The sequence below is a fragment of the Podospora anserina genome, chromosome 6, assembly GCF_000226545.1.
Source record: "Podospora anserina S mat+ genomic DNA chromosome 6, supercontig 4".
Taxonomy (NCBI): Eukaryota; Fungi; Ascomycota; class Sordariomycetes; order Sordariales; family Podosporaceae; genus Podospora; species Podospora anserina.
In genome coordinates this window covers 411,743-427,463 of record NW_003613579.1, presented here as the reverse complement: position 1 = coordinate 427,463, position 15,721 = coordinate 411,743, and the positions used below count along the sequence as shown (strand labels likewise).

The window sequence follows — 15,721 nt, the reverse complement described above, 5'->3', positions numbered from 1 at the left end:
AATGGAGTTTTGGAGCAACCATTGAGGTATTCTTGACTTCATTCACTGCCAAGTCACGTGGCTGTGACACTGCAAAGGTGGGCCAGAAGTACCAAGTACCGCCATGGCGATGGACCGTGCACTTAGCTGTGTCGGTCGTTGGAGTTGAACTTTTGCCAGTCGCTGTCAAGACAACAAATTTGACCTCTGCATCATTCACCAAGCTCCCATCACAATACCCCACGATTGTCGCGCCAAGCCAGAATATTATCCAAGGAACACCTCTCGAGACCACAGCTTCATTCATATCAACCCCGCTGCCACGTCTCGGCGATGGCATACAATCCTTATGGAGGTGGGTCAGCCTTGCTCGCCGCGATCCTTAACTTTCATCGCAGCCTCGTTCTTGGTAGCTGATGCTGACACTTCTTACTCTATAGCCCCGCCTTATGGCGCTCCTCCCAGCTATGCTGCCTTCCCGGGCGCTACTCATGCTCCTGGAATGGCACCACCTCCCGGTCTAGGTATGCTGTCGTCCCTCAGCCTCATGTTCCGCTGTTGCTAACCGATCTACTCCAGGGCCCCCTCCAGGCATGTCCTCTGCCCCTGGAATGGCACCACCCCCGGGTGTCCAGCAGTCTAGTCTCTCTGCTCAAGCTAATCGACCAAGCGGCCTGCCTGCATCCTTTCAACCACCGCCCAATCTTCCCAACATCAACTTCAACGCTCCGGTGATTCGCCTCGGCCCCACCGTCCCGCCTCTCAAGCCTGGCGCCTCTCTGACCGATCGAAGAGATTCTCATACCCCCACATCAGCCAGACTTGGTCTTGGTTCAGACAGGCACGACCAGTCCCGGGCGCAGATGAGAGAGAATATACAGTCACTAGTACCACCCACCCCCGAGGAGCGACTGCGAACAATATTCGTGCACAAGATTCCGAGTGGCGTGGGCGGCGAAGAGGGAATTCAAAAGCTGTTGAACGCAGTTGGCAGGGTGCAAAGATGGGGCTCGGCTCAGTCCCATCTGTCAGAGCACAAGGGGGACTTGTTTGGTTTTGCTCAGTACGAAGACCCTGAATCACTTGCCCTCGCAGTCGAGTTACTCAAAGACGTCGAGGTACCCGTGAAGAAACAAGCGCCGATCGAGAACCCTCCCGCCGACGAAGACGACAAATTCGAGGACATTGAGAAAGTCAAGTTGCAGGTTGTGGTAGACTCCAGTACCGAAAGGTACATTGAGTCTTGGAAGGAAGCACTCCCTGATGACTCCAACTACGACGCGAGGTTGTACGAGGCTCGGCAATCTCTCAAACATTTCATTCGGAACCTGTTCTACCCCAGAGCTGGCGGTGACAGGGATGCTGAAGGAGATACCGCCATGGGCAATGGCATGAATGGGATTGGCGACAATATTGAAGTGATCAATATCCCTATTGCGCCCGAGGATGACCTCGCCGATATTCCTGCTGAAATGCGAGCTACAGTTGCCGCCGAAATCGCTGCCTTCCGAGATCGGAGCAATCGTCGCGATCTGGAACGGCTTCGAAGAGAAGAAGAGTTTGAGGAGCAAGAGAGGCAACGTAATGGCGCGCCGAGGAAATCTCGACTTGACTCTCCTCCGCCAGGTGCCAACTCCAACAGCATTCCTCTTGGCCCACGTGGTGTACCCAATGCGCCGTCAGGTCCTAGAGGGCAAAACCGGGGCATTGACTTTGTGAACGGAGGCACCACTAATGGTCACGGGCCGCAATTTCGAGATGACGACGATACAGATGCCGACGACGAAGAGCTCTACGAGCGCGAGCTTTCCAAGCAGCGCGCAGAGGAGGATAAAGCTTACTTGGAGGCGGAGCGGAAGTGGGTTAATCGTGAGCGACAACGCGCCGCTGCCTTGGAGAGAGAACGTGAGCGTGAGAGGGTTGAGACAGAAGGTTTTGCTAGGAGGAAAGAGGATCAGTTGGATAAGGAAAAAAACTGGGATGACGAGAGGGAAGCATCGCGCAAGGTCCACCTCTACTACCGCGATCACAGTCAATGGATCCGAGATCGGACCGCGTTCCACAATCAGGAGGCGGCACGCGACGAGATGGACCGAAGACAGGAACAGGAAGAGCTGCGCAAGGCTGAGGCCGATATGGAGCATGCCAGGGATATGGCTGACTCCTTCCTCGAGCGCCAAGCTGAGGCGATGACTGCCCATCGCCCTGCTGCCCCTGCGGCCGCCCCTGCAGCACCGCAGAAAGTTACCATTTCTTTCGGTGCTGCTGCTCAAAAGGTTGCCCAGCGCGCTGCCACTACACGGCGCACTGTTGCCGAGGTGGAGGGCTTGTTGGACGATGACGAGCAAGACAAGACTACGAAGCGCACCCTTATACCCATCAAGTTTGAGCCCATCACCGACACCAAGGCCATGACAGAGGAGGACATTGCGAATGCTGTCCGCGCGCTCGCTCAAGAAATTCCCGTCGACAAGGAAGGCTTGTGGGCCTGGGATGTCAAGTGGGACTACTTGGAGGAAGGCATCATCCGTGATAAGCTGAGGCCTTTTGTTGAGAAGAAGGTTGTTGAGTTTCTGGGTGTGCAAGAGCAGTTCCTGGTGGACGTGGTGGAGGAGCACTTGCGCAAACATCAGAAGCCAGCCGAGCTGGTTGAGACCCTCGGCGAGGCTCTGGATGAAGACGCGGAAGATCTTGTGAAGAAGCTTTGGCGCATGGTTATCTTCTTTACAGAGAGCGAGAAGCGCGGGTTGCCTGCCTGATCTGGCGTAACATTGTTGGGATGTTGGGACAAACGGGTGGGATTTATTCATTGCTGTACATTTATTACCGAAAAGCACACTGGAGCAGCTGTAGCTGGGGGTCACGGTTTTCAGGGTGAAGGAGTTGCTGGTTAGATTCACAAGCGTAGGAAACTTGTAATATGTTGTTAGTTTTCTTCTACGGACACGTTGATATTTGGAGTTGGAGTCGAGAACAAGCATTGCTTGCCTGCCGGAGTTGGAGACCCGAGTGAGCCTCGGCACGGATGCCGTTGCCACCCAATCCGCGCCGCGGGACCGCGTCCTCCACGGCCAACCCCAACAGAATGACGCCGTTGCCGACCAGGGTTAGTGAGGGGTGGTGGACTTATATCAGAGCATAGTCATCTTCTTAGTTCAAATGTAGGTACAACTGTTGTCAACCGTCAAACTTACCTACCTTTTCCTTTACCGTTGTTATCATCACCATCACGAACAACACCACGATGACGCTCCCCAAAGAAATCACCAACACCCCTCCCGCCGTCCCCCACACCGACATCTCCTTCCCCGCGCCCCATGTCTTGCTGGTGACGCTCAACCGCCCCAAAGCCCTAAACTCGATCCCCATCCCCCAGCACATCGCCATGGCCCACCTTTGGAACTGGTACGACGCCCAACCCTGGCTGCGCTGCGCCATCTTGACCGGTACAGGCAGGGCGTTTTGCGCCGGTGCCGATCTCAAAGAATGGGATTCGTCTCATGCACCGGAGGGGAGCGGTCACGATCAGCATGTGGAGGCACGGAAGATGACTACGGCTGGTTTTGGGGGGTTGTCGAACAGGTCTGGGGGGAAGAAACCTATTATTGCGGCGGTGAATGGGCTTTGTTTTGGAGGGGGGATGGAGATGGTGATTAATTGTGATATGGTTGTTGCTGATGGGGCGAAGGCGAGGTTTGGGCTGCCGGAGGTGGGCAAGGGAGTTATTGCGCTTGCTGGGGCGTTGCCTAGGTTGATGAGGACTGTGGGGAGACAGAGGGCGGGGGAGATGGCGCTTTTGGGGAGGGTGAGTTATACGGCCGAGGAGATGAAGGGGTGGGGGTTGGTGAATTTTGTTGTTGGGGAGGGGAGGGTTGTTGAGGAGGCGGTTAAGGTTGCGGAGGAGCTTGCGGGGAATAGTCCTGATGCTGTTATTGCTACGAGGGAGGGGTTGAGGATGGGGTGGGAGGGGGTCGGGCCGGAGATGGCGACGGAGATTGTGGAACGGGGGATTTATGGGAGGATTGATGCTGGGGAGAATATGAAGGAGGGGGTGAGGAGTTTTGTTGAGAAGAGGAAGCCGAGGTGGGTGGATAGCAAGTTGTAGGTCGGGTCGCCGTTTGAGAGAGTCACGCGGAATTACGATCTTGGGAACCTCACTTGTCCGGACACGGTTGTGGCTTTGGCAGTCTGAAGATAGCAGCAGCATGAACCGATTAGTGTGTATAGTGGGCGTGAGATAGAGCTGGAGGGTGAGAATGATGGTCAAGTGACGTCGACGCTCTTAAAGCTGAAATGTAGTCTATAAAGCAACTATTTGTGACATGTTCAGTTCCAGCGAGCTACCCCTTCTTCCTGCTACTGATGGGTCCCGTATCAAACAAGCGCAGTTGACCAGCAAGTCTTCAAAATACTTTGCAGTTGATAGTTGATCCTTTTGCGGTGTTGAAAAGCCTTTGCTTTCATTTGGAGAATGCCATCTTAGTCTCAGAAGACGGCTGCGCTATCATGGGCATCTCAGTCGGCTCGTATCATGGAACAGATACTGTGTTCAGCCATGCTACAATGGACTGACACTGTGTGTGGTGCAAGTGGAGTTTTCAAAGGGCAGGAAAAGAAGGAAAGTCCCGATTTGGCGCGTATTAGAACTGGAATAGGCATCCAACCTTAATCAAAGACGCCATCCACACTGGAATACGACGAAAGGATACGAGAAAGTTCGGACAATTTTGGTGGATATTTCTTATGCTTTGTAGGGGAAGTCCGGAGGGGTTGATGGGTACAAGAGGATATCATGAATAGTGTATTTCCTCTTTCTTTTCTTTTCTTCTTCATCCGACAATTCAATCTTTTACCTGTGACCTACGCCTATATCCAGCCGTGGGCCCATATCATAGGTACTTTGAGGTATTCAGTGCTTCTTTCTCTTCCCCCTCGCGAACATTTCTTCCTTCAAACATCGGTACCTACTGGTACTGGATCTACACTTCATCTTAAAATGCCATTGACGCCCGCCGCCTCGTCTACTCACGACAAATTCACCTGAATCTCCAAATTTCACACGGACGGCATTCAAGCATCAGCCAACAGCTTCCTTGCGAGGACAACAGTTCTTGGCTTGCCCTTCGTCGCACAACACACCCTGAACCATACAACAGTCCCTATGCTTCCTTCTCGCTGTATCAGGAGGACTTTGACGAGGATGAAGACACTGACGAGTCATTCCTCGAGCAAGATAGCTGGATTAAACCGAAAAATATGGACCCAAAGATTGAGCTCATCGCAAAATCCAACCCGCCAAATGTCATCAATCCTGCCTGTGGCTGTGGATTCTGGTTCTTTACTAGAGCGAAATGCCATCATCCCTACCCCAAGATGAAGTATCTCTGCCCTGCCGCAAAGGAAAATGGAGGGGGGATATTTTGTTCTGTGGAAAATGAGAGACCCAGGCCCAATGAAGAGGTCTACGAGGTTGCGGACTGGTTTGTCATTAGCGATGAGCAGTGCGATGACTGTCACCTAGATTACAAGATCAAGAAACACGCCTACTCGGCAATCTCCCGCAGTTTATGCGGAGCTTGTGAGGAACCACAATGAGCTCAGGAGGCGCCACAGTGACCTTTCTGTGGCCGTTCACAGACAGCAACGCGGCACAACGCAACAGGACGCACACCAGGGCCCAAATCCGGCGCCAGAAAATAGACAGCAAGAGCTTCCCCAGCGAGAAATTCGGCTGGACCCCCAATGCGCAATGTTGGGCCTCTTTGTCATCGCAGTTCTCATTATGGTTGTTATGATGTTGTTTGCCGCTTTCGTGGGTGCCATTTTCACCAAGAACATGTCCACTATGGCCTAGGTGGCCTTGCTTTTGCCCCATCTGGGCTGAACTGTTGTCTGGGTATGTTTTCACAAAGGCTAACTGATACCCATGGTGATGCCGACATGAATACTCAGGACATGTATTGACACAACAACAGGTGTGGAGGATGGAAGAGGCACAGCTTACGTACGCGGCACGACATTCATGTTTTCATCCTCATTTCGCACTGAAAAGTGTCCGTGTTCATGAGGTTGATCTCATTCCAATATTTGGGAAGGATAAAGGAGAAAGATACCCAGGGATGGATGGCACCAGGAGTCTGGAGTCTGGAACTTGGAGGATGGCTCTAGTATATCGTTATGTGTGCACTTGCTCACGCCACCGGTATTGCCCTAGGGGACGGTTGGCACGGAATCTTGAGTGGATGGCCAGCCACTTGGAGATACTGAAAGGGCATACAGTAGTCGGAATGTAATTGGCCCTTTATATCAGACCAGAGCCTCGCCTCTGACGACCTGACAACTAGGTATGTACCTGCTTTGGACAGCCCAACCAGGACGACTTGCTCGGCTTGGAGACTCTCTCAGCTTCAGGTTTATCTCCCGTCCAGGTCATGCATTTTCTGACAGCACTGGCAACATTAAATCACTTGATATGCCTGAATCCAGGCGACGATCCATCTCGACTGTTGAGCTGAACAACCAGACCAAGCAGCCAAGCCCCATCGCATTGGCATCTTGGCTTTGCCCGTTGTCCTCTGGCCACCCACGAACGATCAACCGGCAATTACGATAACGAAGCTGTCAAAAAAAGCTTGGTAGATCATATTTAGAAATCCCAAGCTTTATTTCTCCAGTGTCGGTGTGCTTGTTTGTCTCCAGTCGTCGTCATCGATGTCGACCCCAAAAATTGAGGCTGTGCAAAACCGCCCAGACCCCTATCAAGACTCAGGACCCATTATCTTCCCTATCAATGCCAAAATTCCACATCTGCAGCAAACTTTCCAAACCGGAAGACCTGACGGGATGGCGGGCGACACTTAAACCTCGCAGGTCCACTGCCGAGACCAGCCAGCCCACCCGCCCAGAGCTTTGGATCCCCAGCGCCACGTAATGGTCCCGAGACTAAAAAGGTTCAAGGCGCGAGAACGTGAAGAGGGCCAAGTGCGAGCTGAAGAACTATTTTCCTCGGGATACGTACACCTTTGCCTGCTGGGAGCAAGGCACGTGTGCAAACATCCCAACAGGATTGGTCATTGTGAGACTGATACTCCGTCCTGAGAAAAGAACCTGGCTTCCCGGTTGAGCTCTATTTTTGTACTGCATTCCCAAGACTCTTGGAAGTCTCGTGTCGATGCGGGACAGGGCGTTTTTCGATCTATTTATCGTTTCAGATCTCGTTGGGTTGCGTTGATTGCTTGCGTTGTCATTTTGAGGCTAAGGTCGCGCGACCATTAGCTGTATTCGTCGTGATGTTCTGAGATGTTATGCTTCACTATGGTCGGTGGGGTCGGTGATGAGGCGTTGATGGCGGACACAAACCAAGAGTGGCTGTCGAAGTAGTTAGTGTAGTTGGATAGTCATGTCAACAGGGTACTGGGATGTTGGCTGTTTGGTTTAGCCAGGCCATCAGAAGGCATAGCCATGATCTTGGCTCCAGTTCAGAGACCTCACGAGATAGTGAAGACGAGAATATCTGCTGATCTTGGATGAGAAAGACCGTATTTAAGACGAGCATCCCATCAACTTGAAGCTCCAATTCTTCTTGCTCACCATCGATCGACTCACTCGTTTAGACACAGTCGCTCCAAACACAAACAAGCAATTCTCGTTCTACTCAGAGCTCCCAACTTTCACATCAACCAATTACAAAAACACTCGCACTTCACTGCTCCAAAAAACCGCCAAAATGCTTACTCGCAACTTCCTCCTCGCGGCTCTTTTCTCCGTCTCCGTCCTTGCTCATCCGCATGGACCTCTCAACCCCGGTGAACCCGTCGCTGCTCGGTACACCCTCACCACCAGAGATGGCGATGACACCGACACCGACGGTGATGTCTCCACTGGCGTTGTCGGCACCGACACCGGGGACGACACCGACACTGACGATGACATCAGCGCCGGGCAGCCCACTGTCGGAGTTCCTGCTGTGATCGACGATGACACTGACTGGACCGACAATGACGGCCATGACACGGACGATGATGTCCCTACCCCTATTACTGGAGTTGTTGGCGACGAGGGGGATGACACCGACCACGACGACCACGACACTGATACTGACGACGAGGCCAATCTCGGTGCCGGCCCTGGCGTTGTCCCCGGCGACGAGACTGACAATGACGGCCACGACACCGACACTGACAACGATGGCCATGACACTGACACCGATGACGACGATGTCAGTGCTGCTACCACCACCGGCCCTGTCGCTGTTACTGCCGCCGGCCCTATAGCTGCTACTACTAGCCCAGCTACCACTACCACCACTGAGGGCGAGGACACCGATACTGACAACGACGGCATCGACACTGATGATGAGAGCGATGATGAGGCTCCTACTGCTACTTCTTCCATTCGCCCGACCTTCACGCCTGTGCTTGCCAACGCTGGTGCTAAGGAGAATGGATTTGGTGGTGTTGCGATGGGTGTTGCTGGTGTTTTGGGGGTTATTGCTGTCTTTTAAGGACTTGAACTCCGGTGGTGTGGTTGCTTTGTTGAGGTGGATTCAGGGGTTCAGGGGTTCAGGGGCCCAACGGCAGGGGTCTTGTCCTGTTCAGAGTCAAGGGTTAGGGATGGAAGGAATGTCGTGAAAGGAGGTGCCGGCACCGTGGATATGAGGAACGTGTGATGAAGGATGATGAATCTTGTTTTGCTCTTTTATACATAGTGTTGTAGTGATGACACGACTGCTCTTCAGCAAGTTTTCTACCTTGAGTTAGCGAATTGAATTGGATCCAATTATCTTGTCCATCATTTGTTGCACGTTTCATTGTCGTTGAACTCTTACATTCTGGATAGCATGGTTGCTATTGTAAGTCAGAGTAGTAGCACATATAATGACTTTTTACTCGTGCCTTTTCAAAAGGAGAATAAGCCTTCTGATAGTTATCTTTTCAGGCCTATGAACTATTTCTCATCGCATGGTTCACTACCTTACCTTTTCAGAGTCAGTTACTTTATATATAGCGTTTCTCTATTGACGATCCAACCCCCCCTGTGTTATCGCCTGGCTTATTCGCTCCCATTCATGCAGGTATTCATGGATGGTAAGCCCAGAGAAAGTGCCGAGCATACCCCGCAAAGACGTCCAAGTTTGACTAGTCACTCTGCAGCCACATGGGGCAGAAAAGCACACACACCGAGTCAAATGTAGAACATCCCTATTCGCTCTCGGACCGTATTGCTGATCGTAATTGCAAACATCCGAGGCATGGCTCTTCTCATTGTGTATAAAAGCACGTGTACCTATCTGTAGCACTTGGTACAATACTTTCCAAGTGTAGCTGCTTTGATTCCCCAACACAACGTTCCACATTGTGAGACCTGGTAAGTCTCCAAGATCTATTTCCCAGGAGAATTCGCTAATAGCTTGATATCTATAGTACCTTATCCAAAATGGCCTATCCACCTGCCGCTGACTTGCGTCAAAAACTGGCCGAACATCCGCTACCAACTGTTGCTGTGACGGCTCTCGACCCCGCATCCCTTACGCCAGAAGAGACAGCAAAGATCGCAAACAATGTCTTAACAGCCTTCAACAAGGCAATCTCAACCAGAGACATAACTGCTCTTAGCAACTGCTTATTTGCTGAGCAGGCCTTATGGAAGGATTCATTGGCGCTGACTTACCATCTGCGAACCTTCTCAACACCGGCAGTGATAGCAGCACATCTGCTGGAAACCACCAAGTTGCGCGGTGCTCATGGTTTCGGTCTTGAGTTCGTCCATTTCCTGCCTGTCTCTCCAACCCTGGTAAGTACCTAGTCTACTATGTTTCGCCTTTGAGTTTCATCTAACACTATGAACCTGATGCAGCAATTCTTCGACTGCAGTCTGTCGCTCAAGACAACCTCTCCCGCTGCAACATGTACTGGACGCATGTTACTGCTGCCTGTCGAAGGCAGCGGGGGTCTGGAATGGAAGATCTGGGTTCTGAGTACAAGACTCGAGAGTTTGGATGCGCACCCAGAAGATGAGACTCTTCTGCGTACCCCTTCGACGTTAGCAGATGGTGGCGATGATATGAAGACAGACGTCTTTATTATTGGGGGTGGAAATGGGTATGCCGTTTGCTTGTCTTTTTCACATGAGCATCTAAAGACTGACTTGAGTACCTACTCGATAATAGTGCTGTAACCCTCGCCTCTCGCCTCAAGGCTCTTGGGGTTGAAAGCGTGATGGCCGACCGGAACGCCAACCCAGGCGACAACTGGGCTCTCCGCTACGATAGCTTGAAGTTCCACGTGCCGACTGCAATGTGTGACATGCCTTATCTGCGTAGGTTCAACGCCTTTCTCATCCTCTTTCTCCCACTTTCTGACTTCTCTATAGCGTACGGCGAAGACCTCAAAGGTTCACATCTACTAACGCGAGACGAGCTCGCAAACCAAGTTCGTCAGTATGTCAAAGAGTTCAACTTGAACATGATCACCTCGTCCCAGATCCAGTCCACACAATACGACCAGGCAACGAGACGATGGACCGTGAAGTTGAAGACCCCAAGCGGTCTACGAACAGTGAGGTCAAAACACCTTGTGCAAGCAACGGGACTCGCCTCGCAAAAGCCTCGACTCCCTGATATTGCAGGCAAGGAAATATACAAGGGCATCAGCCTGCACTCCAACGAGTACAAGAACCCAGAGGTCTCTCTTCAAAACAAGGGCGCCAAGTCTGTCCTCATCATTGGTTCAGCCAACACGGCCATCGACATCCTCAATGACTGCCAGACCGCCGGCCTGGACACAACAATCCTTGCCCGCTCCCCGACATATGTCCTCCCGGTAGGGTACGTAATGGATCCGCGTGGCTTTGGGCTGTTCAACCAGCTAGACACAGAAACATGTGACAGGGCTTTGATGTCGTTTCCCACGTGGGTAGAGTGCAACATGGCGCACGGATTGCTTGCCATGTTGGCGTCTCAAGAGCCGGACAGATACAAAAGGGTGGCCAAGGCTGGCTTCCCGGTCATTGACAGTGCTCACCCCGACGCATGTCTGATGCACAATCTTGTGGAGAGAGGCGGGGGACATTATGTTGATATCGGTGGCTTGGAGGTGATCGCGGAGGGAAACGTGGGTGTGATATCGAGTGTTGAGCCAGTGGCGTACACGGAGACTGGGCTGAGGCTCTCTGATGGAAAGACGGCGGAGGCGGACAGTATTATCTGGTGCACTGGGTTTTCCGACTTGAACGCTCGGGATACAGTGTTTGAGGTTTTGGGTGGTGAGAACGCGGCTGATGGGGAGGAACAGGATTCGAACTTGCTGGGTCCGAGAGAGATCGCGAACACGGTTGACGCCACGTTTGGTGTCGATGAGGAGGGGGAGATCAGGGGGTTGTGGAAACGACAAAGAGGAATCGACAACTTTTGGTTCATGGGTGGGCAAACCCAGCATCATCGGTATCACTCCAAGACTGTGGCTCTGCAAATCAAGGCTGAACTTGAGGGTCTGTTACCGCCGGCTTATAGAAACAATTCCTGTTTTCCTGAATTCTAACGTTCAAATATCTGGTATTCATAATCAAGACATTGCAATGCGCCCAAAACACCATAGCTTGGCCTCCAAAACACCTTACCCTCCAAAAGTCCCTTGTTCCCTCAAAGGTACTCCCGTACATGCACGCTGTGCCATGCTGCAATTGTTCTGATGCCCACATGAACGAGGTCTGTGTAAATTCGCTAATGAATCTGTCGCTAGGTTAGGTCTGTTCGTGGTACAAATGGGATAGAGCCTGTGGTTGTGGTACCTACCACAAAGGGTTTTTAAAATGACGGGGTAAAACCAAAAGCATACGCAACATCGTAAACTATCGTGCAAGAAACCTGGAAGCTCTATGACAGCAGGATCTGTCCTGTTCCAGACTGCGAGGTTGCGGTCAGATCGTCCTCTCCAAAGTTATGAGAAAAAACAACTTACCAGCTGTATAGCACCGGTAAACACCCCCGGGGAGACATTGTGCGCCTGAGATATGCGGGATGCTGCGGCGGCGGTGGAATTGATGCGGTGGTGGTGAGGGTGATGATGGAGGTGACGGTTGTGATGGAGTGGTGGAGTGGTGGTGGTGGAGTGAGGCTAGTTTTGGTGGTGTTGGTGATCGAGAGAAGAGACAAAAAGCAGTGAAAGTTGGTTGGGGTCGGTATTTATAGTTCTTCTCCGCCCATGTTTTTCATCATGGGCTCCAGATATTGTCGGGATAGGTGGGTGTGCCAGACCATGCCTGTAGGCCCCTCGGCTCAGGGGCTTAGGCAGATAGTAATGATATACCTCTATAAGATCATTGATCTTGCGAGCCGACCTGAGCAGTGAATAGCCCTGAGCCGAGCAGTGGGTTAAAGAGGTGACCGGAGCCGAGGCGAGCCCAGGGCCGGCTTCGCTCAGATTAGCTTATGGTCCACAGTGCCGATGACGTAGGCTGCGAGAATGTTGACAAAGTTGGGCACGTTAGTACCTTGAAAAGTGAAGACGGGTAAGGTATGAAAAGATGTTTTTCATAGTGTCAGTTCCTGCGTTACAGGTCTACACTACCAGGTATCGACCATTTAACTTTTGTTGACCTTCGCGATACGATCATCAGATAGTTTACGGAGCGTAGCTACCTAGTCGGAACCATGAGACTGGTAGGCAGGAGGGATCACCGGGTGGGTTTGGCGACGTCTATCAAACCTCCAAGTGGAGAAGAAGACTCCGTGCGGGAGCAGTGACACAACCGCAATCCACACGGGGCCATTTGGCTTTCGAGACGAGCCTGTTGGGACGTCTGTTGGAACATTGCTGGCACCTTCAAGGTTCTCGCATTTCCCTCCTGACGGGATAGTGGCCAGTTCCCTCGCACTTGTGCCCATCCTCACCGTCACCATTTCAGGTTTACATATCAAGTGGCGCAAGATATCTGTCTGCATGATGCGGCTCAACTGGGTCTCGGAGACTGAGAACTGGCCGCATGAGGTGCGTGGTTTAACTGTCTGCTTGTGGTGCAAGAGAAGTCGAGATGATTGCCCGGCATCTAAGGAGCCATTCCAGTTTTGGTAGCAGATGGTACCAGCCTGCTGCAGTGTCACCGGCTGTCACCCCACATTGATCAAGGCTCCGTGACTAGAGCCAGCTGAGGTCGCTCTTCTTGGACGGGGCGAGGCTCAAGCAACTGCATCGTCCGTAAACTGCTGCTGAACATCGTCACTGTCCCGAACATCGGCCCAGGTTCTCGAAAACGCACCAATGACCCTCCGGGGTGCCAGCAGACCTTACATATGACAGCCTTATGAGTTGTGATCAATGTGGTAACATTGCCATCGGCAATTGGCTCCCCTTCCCACACGACCCGGCATCGCGGCATCTGCGAACCACCAAGGCCCCACAGTTTGCTGCAATTGCAAAGCGTGGATTGTCGTTACGCAACGTCCAATCGGATTTTACTGCAAAAGGCTTGCTGTAGTAGCTCAGGAAGCCTTCGCCCGAGATGCTGGTGATTGGCTGACGTCCAGAAGCTTGGGCTCACCGAATTTCCCAAACTGGCCAGACTATGTGAGCCGCAGGAGGAGCCGCAGCCGCCAAGACATGCTCCGGCATACTGACTACCGGAGGCTTGGTTCACTCAAGTGCTTCCGATCGAACATGTTCAAGTTTCAACGGGCTCCGGGGAGCGTGAGGCTCTGCGGTCGTGGACGGTGCCGACATCACGGAAATCGAAAAGGGTTTGCATTGCGGTGGTAGGGCGGGATAGTGGACGACGATGGTCAGAATGGCGATGATGAGCGGTGTCGAGACACCATGACAAACAGCAAGGCTCTGGGTGATGGAACGTGTATATAATGAGGGCAACTCGTCGATGAAGAGCGAAACATTTGGAACATCAAGCCATCGAGGTACTCAGCTCTGCAAACAACATATAGCAACGCTCAAGCGCTTTCAAAATTGTCAACTTTGTCTTTACCGCGCCAGAAAACACTTCAAAACACCAGAGTCAGCACATCAACACCAACATCAACTTCAAACACCCTAGGAACGCCAATAACCAACTCTTAGCCCCCAACACCGACAAGCAACCAACAAGATGACCACCACCATGCCCCAAGCCTGCCCCTTGGCCCTAGCCCCCAAGCTCTCCACCAACAAAGATCTTACCCCGGCCCCTGCTCCCGGAGATATCCCGCGTCCTGATATCTCTTGGTTTCCTGACCGCAAGGTCTTCCTCAACCGCGTCGAGGCCCTCAAGCTTCTCTACCCTGATCGCCCCACCACCGTTCCGGCCGGCTGGCCGACCCAGCTTAACATGGCACGGGCCTGGTCCGGTAGTGACTTCTCTGACGATGGCAAAGAATATATTGTCCAGTTTGACCAAGCTGACCTGGCCGAGATTGACGAGGCACTGGTTCACTTCAAGTGTATGTCAACATCAAACTTTCCATCACGCATGACATCACTAACATGGAACTTAACAGCTCTTCCCGGCGATCTCGGCCCTGATGATGTTTCCAAGGAGACCTTCCCCCTGCCCGGTCTCGAGGAAAGACTCGAGGCCATTGCCCAGGAGATTCACAACGGCCGCGGATTTGTCGTTTTGCGAGGTCTCCAGCCGGACAAGTGGACCAACATGGAGAACATTCTCGTCTACCTTGGCGTGACCTCGTACATCGCCGAGAAACGAGGCATGCAGGACTTTGACGGCCGCATGATCCTTCACATCCAGGCTGTGGTCGAAGACGTGAAGAAACACGGTGCCATGCCCAACAGCCCCTATGTTGCTCGCGCTCAGGTATTAATGCCTTCTTTCTCTGACCCCATGCATCTCTAGGTTGGTGCTAACCTACATCAACAAACAGCCCTTCCACACCGACCTCTGCGACATTCTCTCCCTCTACGCCCTCAACACTGCCAGATACGGCGGCGAGTCCTTCCTCGCCTCCTCAGCCCAAATCTACAACGAGCTCGCCGCCACCCGCCCGGACATTATCCACACCCTCATCAAAGACGACTGGATCTTTGACGAGTTCTGGCAGGGCCAATACCACACCCGTCCTCTCCTCTTTAATTTCGAGGGCCAAGGCCCCGCGTTTCAATTCTCCCGCCGTCCCCTCACCGGCTCCCACTTTAGCCCGCACCACCCCGACGTCCCTGCCATGACCGAGATACAAGCCGAGGCATTGGATGCCGTGTTTTTTGCGGCGCAGAAGCACAAGGTGGAGATCAAGTTGCAGAAGGGGGACATGATGATTTTCAACAATTTTGCGATGCTGCACGCGAGGAGCAGCTTTCATGATGAAGGGGAGCAGAGGAGGCACATGTTGAGGCTTTGGTTGAGGAATGAGGAGCTGATGTGGAAGACGCCGAGGGAGCTGGAGAGGTTGAGCTGGGAGTGTTATGGGGATCATGAGTGGAGGGCTAAGAGGGTGTGGGATATTGAGAGGAGCCCGCCCGAGCTGAGGGTCAAGTATAGACGGGCTAGCTGTGCTTGAGTGCTAGGTTTGTGGGTGCTTTGGGGGTGTTGTGGGGGGGAGAGGGGAGATGGTGCTGTGCTGGTCGCTCGCTTGCTTTTTTTTGGTCTCGTGTTTGCGTCTTGTTCGGTGATCTGGGGATTTGGGAGTACACGAGAGCTTTTCCTTTTTCGTTTTCTTTTTACATCATGATTAACAGTTCTTGATAGTTTACCTTCTATTTTAATGACTTGTTTGTTGTACAGTCTCGTCAAACTGGTCGGTCTGATG

At 52.4% G+C, this 15,721-nt stretch overlaps 6 protein-coding genes across 6 annotated transcripts; 5 read left to right on the top strand and 1 right to left on the bottom strand.

Annotated features, from left to right (window-relative positions):
* Positions 1-312: 312 nt before the first annotated feature.
* PODANS_6_9480 (uncharacterized protein) lies at positions 313-2,738 on the top strand (the record flags this gene model as incomplete). Its single annotated transcript, XM_003437313.1, has 3 exons — positions 313-334; positions 420-503; positions 559-2,738. 3 exons carry the CDS (start codon positions 313-315, stop codon positions 2,736-2,738), a joined length of 2,286 nt encoding a protein of 761 aa, XP_003437361.1.
* A 485-nt stretch (positions 2,739-3,223) lies between these two features.
* PODANS_6_9470 (uncharacterized protein) lies at positions 3,224-4,084 on the top strand (the record flags this gene model as incomplete). The annotated part of the gene is made up of 1 exon (XM_003437312.1): positions 3,224-4,084. One exon carries the CDS (start codon positions 3,224-3,226, stop codon positions 4,082-4,084), a length of 861 nt encoding a protein of 286 aa, XP_003437360.1.
* Positions 4,085-7,705: 3,621 nt separating this feature from the next.
* On the top strand, positions 7,706-8,482 carry PODANS_6_9465 (uncharacterized protein; the record flags this gene model as incomplete). The annotated part of the gene is made up of 1 exon (XM_003437311.1): positions 7,706-8,482. The coding sequence occupies one exon, from the start codon at positions 7,706-7,708 to the stop codon at positions 8,480-8,482; it is 777 nt and encodes a 258-aa protein (XP_003437359.1).
* Positions 8,483-9,414: 932 nt separating this feature from the next.
* Positions 9,415-11,516, top strand: PODANS_6_9460 (uncharacterized protein; the record flags this gene model as incomplete). Its single annotated transcript, XM_003437310.1, has 3 exons — positions 9,415-9,771; positions 9,835-10,151; positions 10,250-11,516. The coding sequence occupies 3 exons, from the start codon at positions 9,415-9,417 to the stop codon at positions 11,514-11,516; spliced, it is 1,941 nt and encodes a 646-aa protein (XP_003437358.1).
* A 310-nt stretch (positions 11,517-11,826) lies between these two features.
* PODANS_6_9450 (uncharacterized protein) lies at positions 11,827-11,974 on the bottom strand (the record flags this gene model as incomplete). Its single annotated transcript, XM_003437309.1, has 2 exons — positions 11,827-11,881; positions 11,937-11,974. The coding sequence occupies 2 exons, from the start codon at positions 11,972-11,974 to the stop codon at positions 11,827-11,829; spliced, it is 93 nt and encodes a 30-aa protein (XP_003437357.1).
* A 2,096-nt stretch (positions 11,975-14,070) lies between these two features.
* Positions 14,071-15,472, top strand: PODANS_6_9440 (uncharacterized protein; the record flags this gene model as incomplete). Its single annotated transcript, XM_003437308.1, has 3 exons — positions 14,071-14,401; positions 14,459-14,772; positions 14,840-15,472. The coding sequence occupies 3 exons, from the start codon at positions 14,071-14,073 to the stop codon at positions 15,470-15,472; spliced, it is 1,278 nt and encodes a 425-aa protein (XP_003437356.1).
* Between the last annotated feature and the right edge of the window lie 249 nt (positions 15,473-15,721).